Source organism: Leucoraja erinacea, unplaced genomic scaffold (assembly GCF_028641065.1).
Source record: "Leucoraja erinacea ecotype New England unplaced genomic scaffold, Leri_hhj_1 Leri_1670S, whole genome shotgun sequence".
In the NCBI taxonomy this organism is placed as follows: Eukaryota; Metazoa; Chordata; class Chondrichthyes; order Rajiformes; family Rajidae; genus Leucoraja; species Leucoraja erinaceus.
Window position 1 is genome coordinate 1 of NW_026575969.1, and position 21849 is coordinate 21849.

General features: G+C 51.0%; 1 protein-coding gene across 1 annotated transcript; it reads right to left on the reverse strand.

The window, feature by feature from the left end:
- Window positions 1-8527: 8527 nt before the first annotated feature.
- On the reverse strand, window positions 8528-17563 carry LOC129716098 (uncharacterized). The gene is made up of 4 exons (XM_055665986.1): window positions 15824-17563; window positions 13650-13883; window positions 9956-9978; window positions 8528-9857 (listed from the first exon to the last, which is right to left on the reverse strand). The coding sequence occupies exons 1-4, from the start codon at window positions 15992-15994 to the stop codon at window positions 9653-9655; spliced, it is 633 nt and encodes a 210-aa protein (XP_055521961.1). The 5' UTR covers window positions 15995-17563; the 3' UTR covers window positions 8528-9652.
- Window positions 17564-21849: the final 4286 nt, after the last annotated feature.

A 21849-nucleotide genomic window follows, 5' to 3' on the forward strand; every position in this document is an offset into this window, starting at 1 on the left:
TCTGTCTGTACTAGCACAGGGCAGGTTCTCCCCCTTGGCCATCTGTCTGTACTAGCCCAGGACGTCTCCCTTCGGCCCATCTCTGTACTAGCCCAGGACGTCTCCCTTCGGCCCATCTGTCTGTACTAGCCCAGGACGTCTCCCTTTGGCCCATCTCTGTACTAACTCTGGGAAGTGCAGAATGTTTAATGCAAACAGCGGGAGTAAATGCAACTTTCCCCGCGGTTTAGCACCGATGCAGAGGCCACCAATCGTAGTGTGGGGGCAGGGCACGGGAGTGCGGGGGGGGGGGGGATAAGGCCTAGTGTGTGTGAAGTTGCGGGGAGGTTTACAATGTTTCTTATTTACAAAATTTCTTATATAATATACCATGTCTAGTTGAAATAAAGTTCATTATTGGATCAGAAGAAATATAATTGTGTGTGTTATATGATTCTATACATTTATACCACATTCATGTATGTGTGTTTATAAACATTTTATTCTTTAACACGAATTAACAGAATTATGAACTAACATAATTATGAATCTAACCCTATATCACGCACAAAAAGTCCCCCCCCCCTGTCAATCACCCTGCGAGTCGGGTCGGTTCCGGTTACTACAAAATCAACTCAAACACTGCTTGTGAGCCATTTAAAAAGAAATGATTTAAAAAACATTAAAAAAGACAATTACCAGAGTCAAATTTTATTCATGACAAGAAGTTTGAACTGACAGATTTATGAATCTAACCCACACAAACTGTTGCCCCGCAACATTGATTACAGTGCGAGTCGGGTCGGGTCAGGTAGGCTCAGGTTGCTAAAATGGGCCCAGGATCCCCTCCATAGCTACTACACGTGACGTCAGCCCATTGCATTTAGCAGGAGTAGCCTATCTTGCTCTGCTATAGGACCTTTGGCTTTAACTGGAGCGCGCGCTCATGACCCTGTCCCACCAGCATGCGACTGACTCCACTCTGCTATAGGACCTTTGGCTTTAACTGGAGCGCGCGCACTCATGACCCTGTCCCACCAGCATGCGACTGACTCCACTCTGCTATAGGACCTTTGGCTTTAACTGGAGCGCGCACGCTCATGACCCTGTCCCACCAGCATGCGACTGACTCCACTCTGCTATAGGACCTTTGGCTTTAACTGGAGCGCGCACGCTCATGACCCTGTCCCACCTGCATGCGACTGACTCCACTCTGCTATAGGACCTTTGGCTTTAACTGGAGCGCGCGCGCTCATGACCCTGTCCCACCTGCATGCGACTGACTCCACTCTGCTATAGGACCTTTGGCTTTAACTGGAGCGCGCACGCTCATGACCCTGTCCCACCCGCATGCGACTGACTCCACTCTGCTATAGGACCTTTGGCTTTAACTGGAGCGCGCACGCTCATGACCCTGTCCCACCTGCATGCGACTGACTCCACTCTGCTATAGGACCTTTGGCTTTAACTGGAGCGCGCGTGCTCATGACCCTGTCCCACCTGCATGCGACTGACTCCACTCTGCTATAGGACCTTTGGCTTTAACTGGAGCGCGCACACTCATGACCCTGTCCCACCTGCATGCGACTGACTCCACTCTGCTATAGGACCTTTGGCTTTAACTGGAGCGCGCACTCATGACCCTGTCCCACCAGCATGCGACTGACTCCACTCTGCTATAGGACCTTTGGCTTTAACTGGAGCGCGCACACTCATGACCCTGTCCCACCTGCATGCGACTGACTCCACTCTGCTATAGGACCTTTGGCTTTAACTGGAGCGCGCACGCTCATGACCCTGTCCCACCTGCATGCGACTGACTCCACTCTGCTATAGGACCTTTGGCTTTAACTGGAGCGCGCGCTCATGACCCTGTCCCACCAGCATGCGACTGACTCCACTCTGCTATAGGACCTTTGGCTTTAACTGGAGCGCGCACACTCATGACCCTGTCCCACCAGCATGCGACTGACTCCACTCTGCTATAGGACCTTTGGCTTTAACTGGAGCGCGCGCACTCATGACCCTGTCCCACCTGCATGCGACTGACTCCACTCTGCTATAGGACCTTTGGCTTTAACTGGAGCGCGCACTCATGACCCTGTCCCACCAGCATGCGACTGACTCCACTCTGCTATAGGACCTTTGGCTTTAACTGGAGCGCGCACGCTCATGACCCTGTCCCACCTGCATGCGACTGACTCCACTCTGCTATAGGACCTTTGGCTTTAACTGGAGCGCGCACGCTCATGACCCTGTCCCACCTGCATGCGACTGACTCCACTCTGCTATAGGACCTTTGGCTTTAACTGGAGCGCGCACGCTCATGACCCTGTCCCACCTGCATGCGACTGACTCCACTCTGCTATAGGACCTTTGGCTTTAACTGGAGCGCGCACGCTCATGACCCTGTCCCACCAGCATGCGACTGACTCCACTCTGCTATAGGACCTTTGGCTTTAACTGGAGCGCGCACTCATGACCCTGTCCCACCTGCATGCGACTGACTCCACTCTGCTATAGGACCTTTGGCTTTAACTGGAGCGCGCACACTCATGACCCTGTCCCACCTGCATGCGACTGACTCCACTCTGCTATAGGACCTTTGGCTTTAACTGGAGCGCGCACGCTCATGACCCTGTCCCACCAGCATGCGACTGACTCCACTCTGCTATAGGACCTTTGGCTTTAACTGGAGCGCGCACACTCATGACCCTGTCCCACCTGCATGCGACTGACTCCACTCTGCTATAGGACCTTTGGCTTTAACTGGAGCGCGCGTGCTCATGACCCTGTCCCACCTGCATGCGACTGACTCCACTCTGCTATAGGACCTTTGGCTTTAACTGGAGCGCGCGCACTCATGACCCTGTCCCACCTGCATGCGACTGACTCCACTCTGCTATAGGACCTTTGGCTTTAACTGGAGCGCGCACACTCATGACCCTGTCCCACCTGCATGCGACTGACTCCACTCTGCTATAGGACCTTTGGCTTTAACTGGAGCGCGCACTCATGACCCTGTCCCACCTGCATGCGACTGACTCCACTCTGCTATAGGACCTTTGGCTTTAACTGGAGCGCGCACTCTCATGACCCTGTCCCACCTGCATGCGACTGACTCCACTCTGCTATAGGACCTTTGGCTTTAACTGGAGCGCGCACACTCATGACCCTGTCCCACCTGCATGCGACTGACTCCACTCTGCTATAGGACCTTTGGCTTTAACTGGAGCGCGCACACTCATGACCCTGTCCCACCTGCATGCGACTGACTCCACTCTGCTATAGGACCTTTGGCTTTAACTGGAGCGCGCACGCTCATGACCCTGTCCCACCTGCATGCGACTGACTCCACTCTGCTATAGGACCTTTGGCTTTAACTGGAGCGCACGTGCTCATGACCCTGTCCCACCTGCATGCGACTGACTCCACTCTGCTATAGGACCTTTGGCTTTAACTGGAGCGCGCGCTCATGACCCTGTCCCACCAGCATGCGACTGACTCCACTCTGCTATAGGACCTTTGGCTTTAACTGGAGCGCGCACACTCATGACCCTGTCCCACCTGCATGCGACTGACTCCACTCTGCTATAGGACCTTTGGCTTTAACTGGAGCGCGCGCACTCATGACCCTGTCCCACCTGCATGCGACTGACTCCACTCTGCTATAGGACCTTTGGCTTTAACTGGAGCGCGCGCACTCATGACCCTGTCCCACCTGCATGCGACTGACTCCACTCTGCTATAGGACCTTTGGCTTTAACTGGAGCGCGCACACTCATGACCCTGTCCCACCTGCATGCGACTGACTCCACTCTGCTATAGGACCTTTGGCTTTAACTGGAGCGCGCGCGCTCATGACCCTGTCCCACCTGCATGCGACTGACTCCACTCTGCTATAGGACCTTTGGCTTTAACTGGAGCGCGCGCACTCATGACCCTGTCCCACCTGCATGCGACTGACTCCACTCTGCTATAGGACCTTTGGCTTTAACTGGAGCGCGCGCGCTCATGACCCTGTCCCACCAGCATGCGACTGACTCCACTCTGCTATAGGACCTTTGGCTTTAACTGGAGCGCGCGCGCTCATGACCCTGTCCCACCTGCATGCGACTGACTCCACTCTGCTATAGGACCTTTGGCTTTAACTGGAGCGCACACTCATGACCCTGTCCCACCAGCATGCGACTGACTCCACTCTGCTATAGGACCTTTGGCTTTAACTGGAGCGCGCGTGCTCATGACCCTGTCCCACCTGCATGCGACTGACTCCACTCTGCTATAGGACCTTTGGCTTTAACTGGAGCGCGCGCGCTCATGACCCTGTCCCACCAGCATGCGACTGACTCCACTCTGCTATAGGACCTTTGGCTTTAACTGGAGCGCGCGCGCTCATGACCCTGTCCCACCTGCATGCGACTGACTCCACTCTGCTATAGGACCTTTGGCTTTAACTGGAGCGCGCGCGCTCATGACCCTGTCCCACCAGCATGCGACTGACTCCACTCTGCTATAGGACCTTTGGCTTTAACTGGAGCGCGCACACTCATGACCCTGTCCCACCTGCATGCGACTGACTCCACTCTGCTATAGGACCTTTGGCTTTAACTGGAGCGCGCGCGCTCATGACCCTGTCCCACCTGCATGCGACTGACTCCACTCTGCTATAGGACCTTTGGCTTTAACTGGAGCGCGCGCGCTCATGACCCTGTCCCACCTGCATGCGACTGACTCCACTCTGCTATAGGACCTTTGGCTTTAACTGGAGCGCGCGCGCTCATGACCCTGTCCCACCAGCATGCGACTGACTCCACTCTGCTATAGGACCTTTGGCTTTAACTGGAGCGCGCGCGCTCATGACCCTGTCCCACCAGCATGCGACTGACTCCACTCTGCTATAGGACCTTTGGCTTTAACTGGAGCGCGCGCGCTCATGACCCTGTCCCACCAGCATGCGACTGACTCCACTCTGCTATAGGACCTTTGGCTTTAACTGGAGCGCGCGCACTCATGACCCTGTCCCACCTGCATGCGACTGACTCCACTCTGCTATAGGACCTTTGGCTTTAACTGGAGCGCGCGCGCTCATGACCCTGTCCCACCAGCATGCGACTGACTCCACTCTGCTATAGGACCTTTGGCTTTAACTGGAGCGCGCGCGCTCATGACCCTGTCCCACCAGCATGCGACTGACTCCACTCTGCTATAGGACCTTTGGCTTTAACTGGAGCGCGCGCGCTCATGACCCTGTCCCACCAGCATGCGACTGACTCCACTCTGCTATAGGACCTTTGGCTTTAACTGGAGCGCGCACGCTCATGACCCTGTCCCACCAGCATGCGACTGACTCCACTCTGCTATAGGACCTTTGGCTTTAACTGGAGCGCGCGCGCTCATGACCCTGTCCCACCTGCATGCGACTGACTCCACTCTGCTATAGGACCTTTGGCTTTAACTGGAGCGCGCGCGCTCATGACCCTGTCCCACCAGCATGCGACTGACTCCACTCTGCTATAGGACCTTTGGCTTTAACTGGAGCGCGCACGCTCATGACCCTGTCCCACCTGCATGCGACTGACTCCACTCTGCTATAGGACCTTTGGCTTTAACTGGAGCGCGCGCTCATGACCCTGTCCCACCAGCATGCGACTGACTCCACTCTGCTATAGGACCTTTGGCTTTAACTGGAGCGCGCACACTCATGACCCTGTCCCACCTGCATGCGACTGACTCCACTCTGCTATAGGACCTTTGGCTTTAACTGGAGCGCGCGCGCTCATGACCCTGTCCCACCTGCATGCGACTGACTCCACTCTGCTATAGGACCTTTGGCTTTAACTGGAGCGCGCACGCTCATGACCCTGTCCCACCAGCATGCGACTGACTCCACTCTGCTATAGGACCTTTGGCTTTAACTGGAGCGCGCACGCTCATGACCCTGTCCCACCAGCATGCGACTGACTCCACTCTGCTATAGGACCTTTGGCTTTAACTGGAGCGCGCACGCTCATGACCCTGTCCCACCTGCATGCGACTGACTCCACTCTGCTATAGGACCTTTGGCTTTAACTGGAGCGCGCGTGCTCATGACCCTGTCCCACCAGCATGCGACTGACTCCACTCTGCTATAGGACCTTTGGCTTTAACTGGAGCGCACGCTCATGACCCTGTCCCACCTGCATGCGACTGACTCCACTCTGCTATAGGACCTTTGGCTTTAACTGGAGCGCGCACACTCATGACCCTGTCCCACCAGCATGCGACTGACTCCACTCTGCTATAGGACCTTTGGCTTTAACTGGAGCGCGCGCGCTCATGACCCTGTCCCACCAGCATGCGACTGACTCCACTCTGCTATAGGACCTTTGGCTTTAACTGGAGCGCACGCTCATGACCCTGTCCCACCTGCATGCGACTGACTCCACTCTGCTATAGGACCTTTGGCTTTAACTGGAGCGCGCACGCTCATGACCCTGTCCCACCTGCATGCGACTGACTCCACTCTGCTATAGGACCTTTGGCTTTAACTGGAGCGCGCACGCTCATGACCCTGTCCCACCTGCATGCGACTGACTCCACTCTGCTATAGGACCTTTGGCTTTAACTGGAGCGCGCGCGCTCATGACCCTGTCCCACCTGCATGCGACTGACTCCACTCTGCTATAGGACCTTTGGCTTTAACTGGAGCGCGCGCTCATGACCCTGTCCCACCTGCATGCGACTGACTCCACTCTGCTATAGGACCTTTGGCTTTAACTGGAGCGCGCGCACTCATGACCCTGTCCCACCTGCATGCGACTGACTCCACTCTGCTATAGGACCTTTGGCTTTAACTGGAGCGCGCGCTCATGACCCTGTCCCACCAGCATGCGACTGACTCCACTCTGCTATAGGACCTTTGGCTTTAACTGGAGCGCGCACTCATGACCCTGTCCCACCTGCATGCGACTGACTCCACTCTGCTATAGGACCTTTGGCTTTAACTGGAGCGCACACGCTCATGACCCTGTCCCACCTGCATGCGACTGACTCCACTCTGCTATAGGACCTTTGGCTTTAACTGGAGCGCGCGTGCTCATGACCCTGTCCCACCTGCATGCGACTGACTCCACTCTGCTATAGGACCTTTGGCTTTAACTGGAGCGCGCGCGCTCATGACCCTGTCCCACCTGCATGCGACTGACTCCACTCTGCTATAGGACCTTTGGCTTTAACTGGAGCGCGCACACTCATGACCCTGTCCCACCTGCATGCGACTGCAGGCTACAGGATACTGAGTTGGATGATCAGCAGGATACTGATCATATTGAATGGTGAACGGTGCCGGCTCGAAGGGCCGAACGGCCTCTACTCCTCTCTCCCTCTCTCTCACCGTCCAGTGCGGGTCGCCTCCATCTCGGGGCCGGGGGGGGGGGGGGGGAGATGCCGTCATATCCGGGCTGAGTGAGGCCGCCCCGCAGCCTGCGGGTCAACGGGCGGGGGCGGGGTCTGTCCGCGACGACGTCATTTCCGGGCCGATGCCCCTCTCTGTCCCTCCCTCTAGAATCTCAGCCTCACACAGCCCGGAAATTACGTCACCGCCCTCCCCTGTTGACCCGCAGGCTGCGGGGCGGCCTCACACAGCCCGGAAATTACGTCACCGCCCCCCCCCCGTTGACCCGCAGGCTGGAAGCCTCCGGCCAGAGGATGGGAAGGAGAGAACCGCCCCCCCCCCCGGCCCGAGAGAGAGGATGGAGACCAGAGGAGAGAGAGGGAGGAGGAGAGAGAGAGAGAGAGATGAGAGAGGGAGATGAGAGAGAGAGAGAGAGAGAGAGAGAGAGAGAGAGAGAGAGAGAGGGGGGAGATAGAGAGAGCGAGAGAGAGAGAGAGAGAGAGGAGAGAGAGAGAGAGAGAGAGAGAGAGAGAGAGAGAGAGAGAGAGAGAGAGAGAGAGAGAGAGAGAGAGAGAGAGAGAGAGAGAGAGAGAGAGAGAGAGAGAGAGAGAGAGAGAGAGAGAGAGAGAGAGAGAGAGAGAGAGAGAGAGAGAGAGAGAGAGAGAGAGAGAGAGAGAGAGAGAGAGAGAGAAGAGAGAGAGAGAGAGAGAGAGAGAGAGAGAGAGAGAGAGAGAGAGAGAGAGAGAGAGAGAGAGAGAGAGAGAGAGAGAGAGAGAGAGAGAGAGAGAGAGAGAGAGAGAGAGAGAGAGAGAGAGAGAGAGAGAGAGAGAGAGAGAGAGAGAGAGAGAGAGAGAGAGAGAGAGAGAGAGAGAGAGAGAGAGAGAGAGAGAGAGAGAGAGAGAGAGAGAGAGAGAGAGAGAGAGAGAGAGAGAGAGAGAGAGAGAGAGAGAGAGAGAGAGAGAGAGAGAGAGAGAGAGAGAGAGAGAGAGAGAGAGAGAGAGAGAGAGAGAGAGAGAGAGAGAGAGAGAGAGAGAGAGAGAGAGAGAGAGAGAGAGAGAGAGAGAGAGAGAGAGAGAGAGAGAGAGAGAGAGAGAGAGAGAGAGAGAGAGAGAGAGAGAGAGAGAGAGAGAGAGAGAGAGAGAGAGAGAGAGAGAGAGGGAGAGAGAGAGAGAGAGAGAGAGAGGGAATTAGTTCCCTCTTAAACACAAGTATTGTTAATCATTGCTGCATTCCTCTGTGTCAAGTCTGTCTATTTATCGGTACACAGGAGCATAGGAACACAAGAAAACAGGAGCAGGATTAGAATCCGCTCCTCAGGCTTGCCCCTCCATTCAACGTGATCATGGCGGATCTAAACTGGCACCAATTCCTCTTCTGTGTGAGTTCCCCATAATCTTCAATATTCAATCTATCAAATATTTATTTGTGGCCAAGTTGCAGATATCCAATAACTCAGCGTTTCACCACCACCTTGGGCACAACATCCCAGATATTCACTGCCCTCTGGGAGATGCAACTTCTACACACCGCATGAGAGGCCGCTCTGGAAGGTTGGATCTCATGGAATCCGGGGTGAACTAGCCGATGGAATACAACATTTACCTGAAGGTCACAGACAGAGGATGTTGGTAGAGGGTTGTTTTTCACAGAGTCCTCTGTTGTTCCTTATTTATATACACAATTGGATGTGTATGTAGGTTGCACGGTTAGTCAGTTTGCAGATGGAACTAAAATTGGTGACATTGTGGAGAGTGAAGAAGGTTATCTGAGAGTAAATGGGATCCCTGTGAACTGGGCCAATGGGCTCAGGAACGGCAGGTGGGATTTATTCATGTGAAGGTGAGGTGATGCACTTTGCTGAGACAAACCAGGGCAGGACATACACAGTAAACGGGGAACTTTATAGAACTGAGAGATCGCGGGCTGCAGGTACACAGTGCCATGGAAGATGCAACAGTGACAGGCAGGTGTGGTGAAGATTGTGTTTGTCACTCATGCTTTCATAGGTCAGGATATTAAATTTGACACAATATGGTTGTTAGTAAATTAGAGAGGGTGTAAAAGTATTTACGATAATCTCATCAGGTCTGAAGGGCTGGGTTATAAGGAGATGTTGGACAGGCAGGGCCATTTGTCTTTGGAGCCCGTCCGGGTGTCTTTATAGATGTGTATAAGATCTATATAAGGTCCACAGATAGGGTGAATAGCCACAGTATTTCACCCAACGCAGGCGAGTATGAACATCTGACTCTATGATGCTTCCCAGCTGATGGGTTTAGAGGTGGATCCAATTTCCCTTCAGTCCAAAAGACCATTAATGTTTTCATCTAGGAATTGCTTAAAAATATCAGAAACAAGAATAATGGTGAAGGTACAAGCTTTACCTCGCTTGAAGTCATCAGATGTTTCTTTGAATGCCGTGTTGAACAAAACAGGGCAATGGAACTTTTCAATCGGCAAGGCTTCATCTACCACCGACAGTGGTTTGGCTTCATCACTAACCCTGCAAATATTGAACAGCTGTTTATAAACTAAGCATTAGAAATGTTTTAAGGTGTTCCACAAAACACTTACACTGTTTCCGTCAAGACAATGTCCTACCTTCGCTTGCGACCAGCTTCCTCCTGAAAGAAATAAAACACAAATCTCAATTGACTGAGATGGACCGTCCTCATCCCGACAGCGGGAATTTCACCAAATTTCTACAACCCTCTGATAATTCCCATTTCCCAACTCTTATCGCCACCGTCATGCAGAGAGAAAGCGGATATTGTCGCAGAGATGTAGAACGATGGGGGAAAGCACAAGGAATGTTCATGAGAATGACGTCTCCTAATCTGAGGAAAGACATTCTTGCCATAGAGGGAGTACAGAGAAGGTTCACCAGACTGATTCCTGGGATGGCAGGACTTTCATATGAAGAAAGACTGGATAGACTCGGCTTGTACACGCTAGAATTTAGAAGATTGATGGGGGATCTTAAAGAAATTTACAAAATTCTTAAGGGGTTGGACAGGCTAGATGCAGGAAGATTGTTCCCGATGTTGGGGAAGTCCAGAACAAGGGGGCTCAGTTTAAGGATAAGGGGGAAGTCTTTTAGGACCAAGATGAGAAAATCATTTTTGACACAGAGGGTGGTGAATCTGTGGAACTCTCTGCCACAGAAGGTATTTGATGCCAGTTCATTGGCTATATTTAAGAGGGAGTTAGATGTGGCCCTTGTGGCTAAAGGGATCAGGGGGTATGGAGAGAAGGCAGGTACGGGATACTGAGTTGGATGATCAGCCATGATCAAATCGAATGGCGGTGCAGGCTCGAAGGGCCGAATGGCCTACTCCTGCACCTATTTTCTATGTTTCTATGTCATAACTGAGAGGATGGAACTTAATGAAAAGACTGGGCAGGTCGTGGGATTTCATCTGTAGAAGTTTTCAGGAATGATGAGAGGGAATATAATATTATCGGTGGATTTAAATGTGTGGGGATGAAATAATATCTCATATTGAAGGGGAGACTAATAATCAAAGTTGAAATGTAACGTGGTCTTCAATAAATACCTAAAGGAATGCAGTCATGAGAACATGGACCTCACTTGCATTGGATAGACTGAAGCCAACAGCAGAGATAAATTTAAATGCAAGGGGTGATAATTGCTCGGTTCTAAGCTTCCGCCCAGTCTAGTTTCAGTAAAAACACTGAATCTAGCACTTGAATCAATGAATTGTATTGTAGCAAAAAAAGCACGTCACAGATCACAGACTGTACCTATCCCACCGTGGGTTTGATCCCTGCGTCTATCTGTTCAAGCCCTCTAGGCCTCGCACAGACAGAGGCACTCCACAAGGGTACATGGTCCTGAGCGCTCTTCCAGAAGATGGGCCCTGAGCCTCGTGACCAGGGACTTTTATCTGCCCCGCAAACTCGAGGGGCCGAACCACACGGGGTTTGTCTCTTAATCACCCAATAGGGAGGTTTCACAGCAGTTGGGTCACGACCCATGACCCGTACTGTTGCTACACTACACGCGATGAACTGCAGGTTGGCACTTACTGTTGTTTCCAGCGTAGCGGGCCCGTTAAAACCCCACCGCTGAAATTGTCAATGTTTGCCTGTAAATAATTATGGAAATGGGGATAAGCGTGAGGGACATTTAGCCAACTTCACAATTCCAAAAGTGAGGAGAAATGACGGTAGATAGGAGCGAGAGCTGAAGGGACAACAACAGACAGAGTGCTTGGCGAACATTGGCCGTTTGCTCACTGCATTTCACCAACTAAGGTGTTTTTTCTTGATTCCTTTGGCATCTAAAAAGTTTCAGAAGTGATAAATCTGGCTGTAATTTTTTTAATCGCCCATAGTTCCCGTGGGTTTTACATACAAAATGAAAACGCATCTGAAGGAAAATGTACAGCCAGATTTATCACTTCTGAGACTTTTTAGATACCAAAGGAATCAAGAAAAAACACAATAATGCCTGACTTGATGAAATGCAGTGAGGAAACGCGATAATTCCCAATATTTTCAATTCCGATATCTGCACGGCCAATGTTTATCAAGCACTTTAGCTGCTGTTGTCCCTTCAGTTCTCGCTTCTCTTTACCTTCATTTCGCTTCACATTTGGAATTCTAAAGTTGTGTACATGTCTCTCACACTTACCCCAACTCCCACAATTGTTTTCAGCGCAAACATTCAACATATTGGCGGTTTTTAACAGGTGGGAAAGTACACGGGTTTTGAGCATTAATAACATATACCGTAAGTGACGGATGTCCTCCAGATGGATTTAGCAGCTCCGTGTGACGAGCCCTCTGACCCAGTGACCTTTCGTGCAACCCCCCTATTACAAATATCGATTAACCCCATACATAACAGGCATTTCCCTAACCCAATGATACAACAATTCAATACATTGTATTCACAACCGACTTCAAGATGAATCAACTTGGAAACATTTACCCTGATGAACAGAACTCTCAGACAAGGCTCAACACCCCATCCAATCAACACTTAGCAGAGTCAGACTCTGCAACATTATTTACAAGCTATTTACAAGGTATATGTCTGGTTTGCAGCCATCCAATCCATTCTATGCATTTTGTACCAGATTGACAGGATTTGCAAGGCTTCCCATTCTTTGCTTGCAAATTGTATCTAAGTTCCAGACTTCCTGGCATCTCTCGCAGCCTGTCCCAGAGAGCAATTCCAATTTGACCAAATCTCCCAGCAAACCCTGAAACTAAACCCCATTTTGAAGTCCTGGCTGGTCCAATTTAGCCAGGATTAACAGTGGGGTAAACACATTAGGGCTCATGGAATTTGGGATATAGTTACAGGGTGTGGAGAATAGATAGGAGGGATGATGAGTGGAGCAGAAATCTTGACTGGATAGGATGGGCCAAATGGCCTGTCTATGATGTAGAATGGGATGTCATTCTATGGTGAAACAAGGTGGACAAAACAAACAGAGCAAATTCCCACAAGGTGACCACCCACTGCTGATGGGAACCGGATACAGATGATGTGTGTGAGCGCCAGCCACATTTTACATTTCAATGTTAATCCCCACAATGTGGTCATGGGTGATCTAGCCCAGGACTGAACTCCTCCTCTTTGCCCCATTCCCTTCAATTACAATCGCCCGAATTTTCAAAAATGTATCTGCCTCTGGTTTAAATACATCTTACATAGAAACATAGAAAATAGGTGCAGGAGTAGGCCCATTCGGCCCTTCGAGCCTGCACCATTCGCCATTCAATATGATCATGGCTGATCATCCAACTCAGTATCCCGTACCTGCCTTCTCTCCATACCCTCTGATCCCTTTAGCCACAAGGGCCACATCTAACTCTCTCTTAAATATAGCCAATGAACTGTGGCCTCAACTATCCTCTGTGGCAGAGAGTTCCACAGAAAAAGTTTTTCTCATCTCGGAGATATTTAAAGGATTTCCCCCTTATCCTTAAGCTGTGACCCCTCTCAGAGTCTCTTGGTTGGAGAATCCCAGAGATTTACTGCCCTCTGTCCATTGTGGTCCTTGGGATCAGATATAGGATCACCTGTCGTTGTTCCAAACGCTACAGAATACAAACACCTCTCTACATTCCGGTCAGACAGTCCTGAGATCCCATAGATTATTACGGGAGGCCAATTAGTTTGGAACAACAACAGCTGGAATAGAGGGAACATTTACCCAGTTCTCAATTACTGGTAAATGCAGCATTTATTTCTGAAATGTCACCCACCATTTTGTGACTGTACAGTTTCACTTCACCAAACTGTAGTGTAACCCCTCACCTTCAGAAACACCACACTGTTATTTTGATCCATCTGTTGCTGCAACTTTAAGAGTTCCTCCTGAATGGATTCTAAATTCTCTTGAATGTTTCCAAGATTTGTCTCCATTGTATTTAGAATCTTCCTCTCTTCCTCCCGGATATCTGCCAGTGTGCGCTGCTCTTTCTCAGTGAGAATCTGGTGCAGTTCAGCATACTGGGATGTGATCTTGGACTGAAGGTTGTGTGACTGTTCCTGTGAAATATAAGGTGAAGATCAATATATAATGTCACTGCTTGTGTTTCCTCACGACTTTAACGGTGACATTTGGCCTGTGCATGTTTTATTTACTTTGGCAATTGAATAGTTTGTCTAATGTAGACAAAAATGCTGGAGGAACTCACTCAGCGGGTGATGCTTGAGACCCTTCTTCAGACCTGACGAAATGTGGTGAGGGTAATGTTATAACCCATCAATCCTCTACCCCCAATACAATTCCCTGCTGCCTGTTCCTTTTCACGTTCCCATTCATTCCCATTTATCCATCCACCACCCACTTTCCCAGGGATTATAACAGTCACCGATTGACCATTGAACCAGCGTGTATTGGGGACGTGGAAGGAATCCGACGCGGTCACAGGGAGAAGGCATGAACCACACGGGCAGCACCCGAGGTCAGGATCGAACCCGCTCACCACAACTAGGAGACAGCAGCACTACTTGTGTCACTGCACTGCCCTATTATTACACGCATCACAGGGATCAAATCTACACAAGATCAGGAAATCGAAACTTAAAAGCTCACCAGAACTCCAGAAATCTACTGTTTCTGTTGCTGCTCCATTCGCTGGATCCCTGATTGCTTTTGTGTAAGAGACTGGATGGAAGATTTCTGGATGGAAGATTTCACCTGATCCTGGGATTGTGATGATTGAAAATCAGAGAATAAAAGTGTTATATTATAAAGATGGAATTAAACAATGATGCGATCAAAATCGGTTTGCTTTTACCTTGTAGGTTTCAACAGCTTCTTTAACCGGCATGAAGTTGTGAGACATGTGGTCCCGCCCAGCTGCACAAATCACACAGATCAGCTTTAAGTCCGTTTCCACAAAACAGCTTGGTCAGTTCTTCCAGATGTTTACTCGCACTGAAGTTTGGTCCTTTCCTTCTCTGTCCGATTCCAAAGGCTCAGTCTCTATTCCGGTCAGACGAGATCCCATAGATTAGATTCTCCAATTAGTTTTCTGAACAAACAGCTGGGAATAGAGGGAACATTTACCCTGAGGGTGCGGTACTGGTAAATGCAGCATTTATTTCCTGAAAGGAGTTTCTCACCCCCCCTGTCCCAACTGTGTGTGATCACTTCACCAAACTGTAGTGTAACCCCACACCTTCAGAAACACCACACTGTTATTTTGATCCATCAGTTGTGCTGCAACAACTTTCCTGAGTTCCTCTCTGAATGGATTCTCGACCTCTCTCTTTCGAATGTTTTTAAGATCCACTTCCATTGTTTTAGAATCTTCATCTCCCCTCCCTGATATCTGCCAGTGTGCGCAGTGCTTAATTGGAGCAGTGAGAATCTGGTGCAGTTCAGGGATACAAGATGTGATCTTGGACTGAAGGTGAATGTGACTGTTCCTGTTACCCGGAAATAAGGTGAAGATCAATATATAAGGTCACAGGTTTGTGGTGAGACGTGCAAGGTGACATTTGGCCTGTGCATGTTTTATTTACTTTGGCAATTGAATAGTTTGTCTAATGTAGACAAAAATGCTGGAGGAACTCACTCAGCGGGTGATGCTTGAGACCCTTCTTCAGACTTGACGAAATGTGGTGAGGGTAATGTTATAACCCATCAATCCTCTACCCCCAATACAATTCCCTGCTGCCTGTTCCTTTTCACGTTCCCATTCATTCCCATTTATCCATCCACCACCCACTTTCCCAGGGATTATAACAGTCACCGATTGACCATTGAACCAGCGTGTATTGGGGACGTGGAAGGAATCTGACGCGGTCACAGGGAGAAGGCATGAACCACACGGGCAGCACCCGAGGTCAGGATCGAACCCGCTCACCACAACTAGGAGACAGCAGCACTACTTGTGTCACTGCACTGCCCTATTATTACACGCATCACAGGGATCAAATCTACACAAGATCAGGAAATCGAAACTTAAAAGCCTCACCAGAACTCCAGAAATCTTCTGTTTCTGTTGCTGCTCCATCCATTGGGTCCCCGGGGCCTGAGACCCGGGTTCGATCCTGACCATGTTCACTGTTCGGAACGTGCACATTCTCCCTGTGACCGCGTGGGTTTCCTCCGGGTGCTCCGGTTTTCTCCCACATCCAATAGACATGCGGGTTTGTAGGGTAATTGGCCCTCTGTAAATTGCCCCAATATGTTGGGAGTGAACGGGAAGGTGGGATAACAGAGACCAAGTGATCGATGGTCGATGTGGACTCGGTGGGCCCAAGGGCCTACTTCCATGCTGTATCTCTAAAGTAAAGTAAGCTTCACTCTGGTCAGAAAATCAACCTTGCACTGCCGCTCAACAGAGAAAACAAGTCGTCATCAATACAGCACAGGAACAGGCCCTTCAACACACAATGTATAGCTGATGGAAGGACCATTCAGAAGCCTGATAACAGAGGGGAGGAGGCTGTTCCTGAGACTGGTAGTAGGCGCTTTCAACATTCTGTACCTTGTGCCGGACAAGAACAGTGAGAAGAAGGAATGACCGGGGTAGAACAAGTATTTGATTGTGTTGGCTGCTGTTCCATGATGAGGGATGATCTTGTAAACAGATCGGGTAGACGCACAGAGCCCCTTGCCCAGAGGAGGGGAATCAAGTACCAGAGGACATCGGTTTAAGTTGAGGGTGGAAAGGTCTAATAGGAACCTGATGGGTAACTTAATTCACACAATGGGTGATGGATGTATGGAATGAGCTGCTGGAGGAGGTAGATGAGGCGGGCACTATCGTAACGTTTCAGAAGCATTTAGACAGGTACTTGGATAGGACAGGTTAGAGGTATGGGGGCCAAACGCAGGCAGTGCAGGTCGGTTCAAGAATCTAATGGTTGTGGGTAAGGAGCTGAGAATGGGAGCTCTAATAATCAGTCTGAAGAAGGGTTTCGGCCCGAAACGTCGCCTATTTCCTTCGCTCCATAGATGCTGCTGCACCCGCTGACTTTCTCCAGCATTTTTGTGTACCTTCGATATTCCACCATCTGCAGTTCCTTCTTGAAAGCTCTAATGAACCTGTCGGTTTTGTTGACGGCCACATAGCACAAGAACAGTTCCTTCAGCCCACATCAGACTGTAATGCCTCCACCGTATGTGCCTCGACCACCACTCCAGCAGCGCGTTCCAGGCACCCACCACCCCTGTGTGATAAAACATGCCCCGCACATCTCCTTGAAAGACCCCCTACTGTGTTAAAATCTATGGCGTCCCGTCATTGACTTTTCCACGCTGGGAAAATAGCCCTGAATCATTCCAAGCCGAGAGCAACCCGGCGGGGGGCAGCCGAGAACGAAGGGGGACCCGACGCGGGGGCGCCTGCTGCCTGGTGCGGCGGGGCCTGGTTCACCGCTGCGGGGAAATATAGACTGTTCCATGAACTTCTCGCAACCTAGTCGGCGCCCACTGTACCGCCCAGGTCAGGTCTGTATTTTACCGGGTTACTGGCAAAAACAAGGCATTTCACTGATCCGAGGTACATTCAACAATACAGTATGATTGTTTGAGAAAGAACTGCAAATGCTGGAAAAATCGAAGGTAGACAAAAATGCTGGAGAAACTCAGCGGGTGAGGCAGCATCTCTGGAGAGAAGGAATGGGTGACGTTTAGGGTCGAGACCCTTCTTCATTACAGTGCCTGGTATTGAAGTGATGATATTGTGTCTGGTATTACATGGTAAATGGTAGGGAATTGAAGAATGTAGGTGAACAGAGGGATCTGGGAATAACTGTGCACAGTTCCCTGAAGGTGGAATCTCATGTAGATAGGGTGGTAAAGAAAGCTTTTGGTGTGCTGGCCTTTACAAATCAGAGCATTGTTCATAGAAGTTGGGATGTAATGTTAAAAAGTTGTAATTGGGTATTGGTTGAGGCCAATTCTGGAGTATGGTGTACAATTTGGTCCATAATTATAGCAGGGTCTGTCTCACAAAAGAGAGAGCATGCAGAGGAGATTTACTAGAATAAAATGGGTTTCAGCAACAAGTACACAGAGAAAGGTTGTTAAGTTAGGGCTTTCATTGAATTTTCCACGAAGCGCAAAGATTAAGAATCAACTTGGAGAGGTTTAAGAAAATGAGATGGAGAGAGACAAGAGGAGTTGACGGGGGAAAGCTTTTCAACTCTGAGAGTAGGGAAGATGCAAACAAGGGGACATGACTTGAGAATTAAGGGACAGAAGTTTAGGGGTAACATGAGGGGGAACTTCTTTACTCAGAGAGTGGTGGCTGTGTGGAATGATCTTACAGTGAAGGTGGTTGAGTCAGGTTCGTTTTTATCATTTAAAAATAAATTGGATAGTTATATGGATGGGAAGGGAATGGATGGTTATGGTCTGAGTGCAGGTATATGGGACTAGGGGAGATTATGTGTTCGGCACGGACTAGAAGGGTCGAGATGGCCTGTTTCCGTGCTGTAATTGTTATATGGTATTGAAGTGACGTTATCACCCTTCTTCAGACTGGTATGGGGGTGGGGGAGGGGCGGGAAGAAGAAAGGAGGAGGCGGAGACAGTGGGATGTGGGGGAGCTGGGAGACAGCAAGGACTACCTGAAATTGGAGAAGTCAATGTTCATACCGCTGGGGTGCAAACTACGCAAGTGAAATATGAGGTATTGCTCCTCCAATTTGCGGTGGGACTCACTCTGGCCATGGAGGAGGCGAGGTCTGTATTTTACCGGATTGCATGCAAAAGCAAATAATCCCACAGTCACGAGGTACACGTGACAATAGAGTATAATTGAATCATTGAATTCAAGTTTACACATGAGATTATTAAATAAACATCGAGTGTATAAGAAGGAACTGCAGATAGACACAAAAAGCTGGAGTAACTCAGCGGGACAAGCATCATCTCTGGAGAGATGGAATGGGTGACGTTTCGGGACGAGGCCCCTTCTTCATTGCAGTGTCTGGTATTGAAGTGATGTTATTGTGCAGAGTCTGAGACCAAGCGTAGGCTTGGCGATCGTTTCGCCGACCACCTCCGCTCGGTCCGCATTAACCAACCTGACCTCCCGGTGGCTCAGCACTTCAACTCCACCTCCCATTCCGTATCCGACCTCTCTGTCCTGGGTCTCCTCCATGGCCAGAGCGAGCACCAGCCGAAATTGGAGGAGCAGCGCCTCATATTCCGCTTGGGGAGTCTGCATCCTGGGGGCATGAACATTGAATTCTCACAATTCTGTTAGCCCTTGCTGTCTCCTCCCCATCCTATCTCTCCCTTAGCCCTCGGGCTACTCCTCCTCCTTTTTCCTTTCTTATCGCCGCACCCCACCCCCCATCAGTGTAAAGAAGGGTTTCGGCCCGAAACGTTGCCTATTTCCTTCGCTCATTAGAGATGCTGCTGCATCCGCTAAGTTTCTCCAGCATTTTTGTGTACAGACAAATTACAACGTTTGCGCGCGTTTTTAACGTTTTTCCACGAGTACTCTCTGGAACGATAGGTGATGAATGTACAGAAATCTAAGTCGCCGCATGAATAAATAACACTATTATATGTACAGATACTGACCATGTGTGAATAGCTTGCACGGTTGTTTGTTTGTTTTGTCTGTCTCTGGCTCTATAGGGAGGTTGCACGAAAGGTCACTGGGTCATAGGGCTCGACGCACGGAGCCGCTAAATCCAACTGGAAGACATCCGTCACTTCCGGTATATGTTATTAATGCTAGAAACGCTACTTTCCTACCTGTTAAAAACCGCCAAAATGTTGAATTTTTGCGCTGAAAAAAATTGTGGGAGTCGAGGTAAGTGTGGAACATGGTAAACATGGAGAATATTGGGAATTATCGTGTTTGCTCACTGCATTTCATCAACAGTAAGGCATTATTCGTGTTTTTTCTTGATTCCTTTGGTATCTAAAAATTCTCAGAAGTGATAAATCCGGCTGTAAATTTTTCTTCAGATGCGTTTTCATTTTGTATGTAAAACCCACGAGAACCATGGACGATTAAACAAAAATTACAGCCAGATTTATCACTTCTGAAACTTTTTAGATGCCAAAGGAATCAAGAAAAAACACAAATAATGCCTTAGTTGATGAAATGCAGTGAGCAAACGGCCAATGTTCACCAAGAACCCTGGCTGTTGTTGTCCCTTCAGCTCCCGCTTCTATCTACCGTCATTTCTCCTCACATTTGGGATTGTGAAGTTGGTTAAATGTCCCTCACGCTTATCCCCATTCACATAATTATTTACAGGCAAACATTGACAATTTCAGCGGTGGGTTTTAACGGGCCCGCTACACTGGAAACAATGATCAGTGCCAACCTGCAGTTCATCGCCTGTACTCCACTTGGAGTAGCGTAGCAACAGTATGGGTCATGGGTCATGGGTCGTGACCCCACTGCCGTGAAACCTCCCTATTACTCAGCGGGACAGGCAGCATCCCTGGAGAGAAGGGATGGCCCGACCAATCACACACCAGGGGGCGGGACATCGTGGTCTGGCCCGACCAATCACACACCAGGGGGCGGGACATCGTGGTCTGGCCCGACCAATCACACACCAGGGGGCGGGACATCGTGGTCTGGCCCGACCAATCACACCACCGACCAATCACACACCAGGGGGCGGGACATCGTGGTCTGGCCCGACCAATCACACACCAGGGGGCGGGACATCGTGGTCTGGCCCGGCCAATCACACACCAGGGGGCGGGACATCGTGGTCTGGCCCGGCCAATCACACACCAGGGGGCGGGACATCGTGGTCTGGCCCGACCAATCACACACCAGGGGGCGGGACATCGTGGTCTGGCCCGGCCAATCACACACCAGGGGGCGGGACATCGTGGTCTGGCCCGACCAATCACACACCAGGGGGCGGGACATCGTGGTCTGGCCCGGCCAATCACACACCAGGGGGCGGGACATCGTGGTCTGGCCCGACCAATCACACACCAGGGGGCGGGACATCGTGGTCTGGCCCGACCAATCACACACCAGGGGGCGGGACATCGTGGTCTGGCCCGGCCGTGGCCCGGCCAATCACACACCAGGGGGCGGGACATCGTGGTCTGGCCCGGCCAATCACACACCAGGGGGCGGGACATCGTGGTCTGGCCCGACCAATCACACACCAGGGGGCGGGACATCGTGGTCTGGCCCGACCAATCACACACCAGGGGGCGGGACATCGTGGTCTGGCCCGACCAATCACACACCAGGGGGCGGGACATCGTGGTCTGGCCCGACCAATCACACACCAGGGGGCGGGCATCGTGGTCTGGCCCGACCAATCACACACCAGGGGGCGGGACATCGTGGTCTGGCCCGGCCAATCACACACCAGGGGGCGGGACATCGTGGTCTGGCCCGGCCAATCACACACCAGGGGGCGGGCATCGTGGTCTGGCCCGACCAATCACACACCAGGGGGCGGGACATCGTGGTCTGGCCCGACCAATGGGGGCGGGACATCGTGGTCTGGCCCGGCCAATCACACACCAGGGGGCGGGCATGGTGATCTGGCCCAGCCAATCACACACCAGGGGGCGGGCATGGTGATCTCAGACAGAATCAAGACTTATCCTGGTCAAGGTGTCTTCCTAATCGGTGCACTGTTGCACCCCAGTTAGACTTCAGACTCCTCTCTCTCTCTCAACCCCTATCCCTCTCCTCTCCAGACCCCTCTCCCTCTCTCCCTCTCTCTCCTCTCTCCTCTCCTCTCCCTCTCCCTCCTCGCCTCGCCCCCGTCTCTCCCCCCCCTCTCCCCCTTCTCTCTCCTCCCCTTCTCTCCCTCTCCCTCTCCCCTTTCTCCCCTCTCCCCTCCCCCCTCCCTCTCCCCTCCCCCCTCTCTCCCCCTCTCACTTTATTCTCCCCCTCTCTCTCTCCCTCTCCCTCTCTCTCCCCCTCTCCCTCTCTCTCTCTCTCTCTCTCTCTCCCTCTCCCCCCTCTCCCTCTCTCTCCTCTCTCCCTCTCCTCTCCCCCTCCCACTCTCCCCTCCCCTCTCTCCCCCCCTCGTCCCC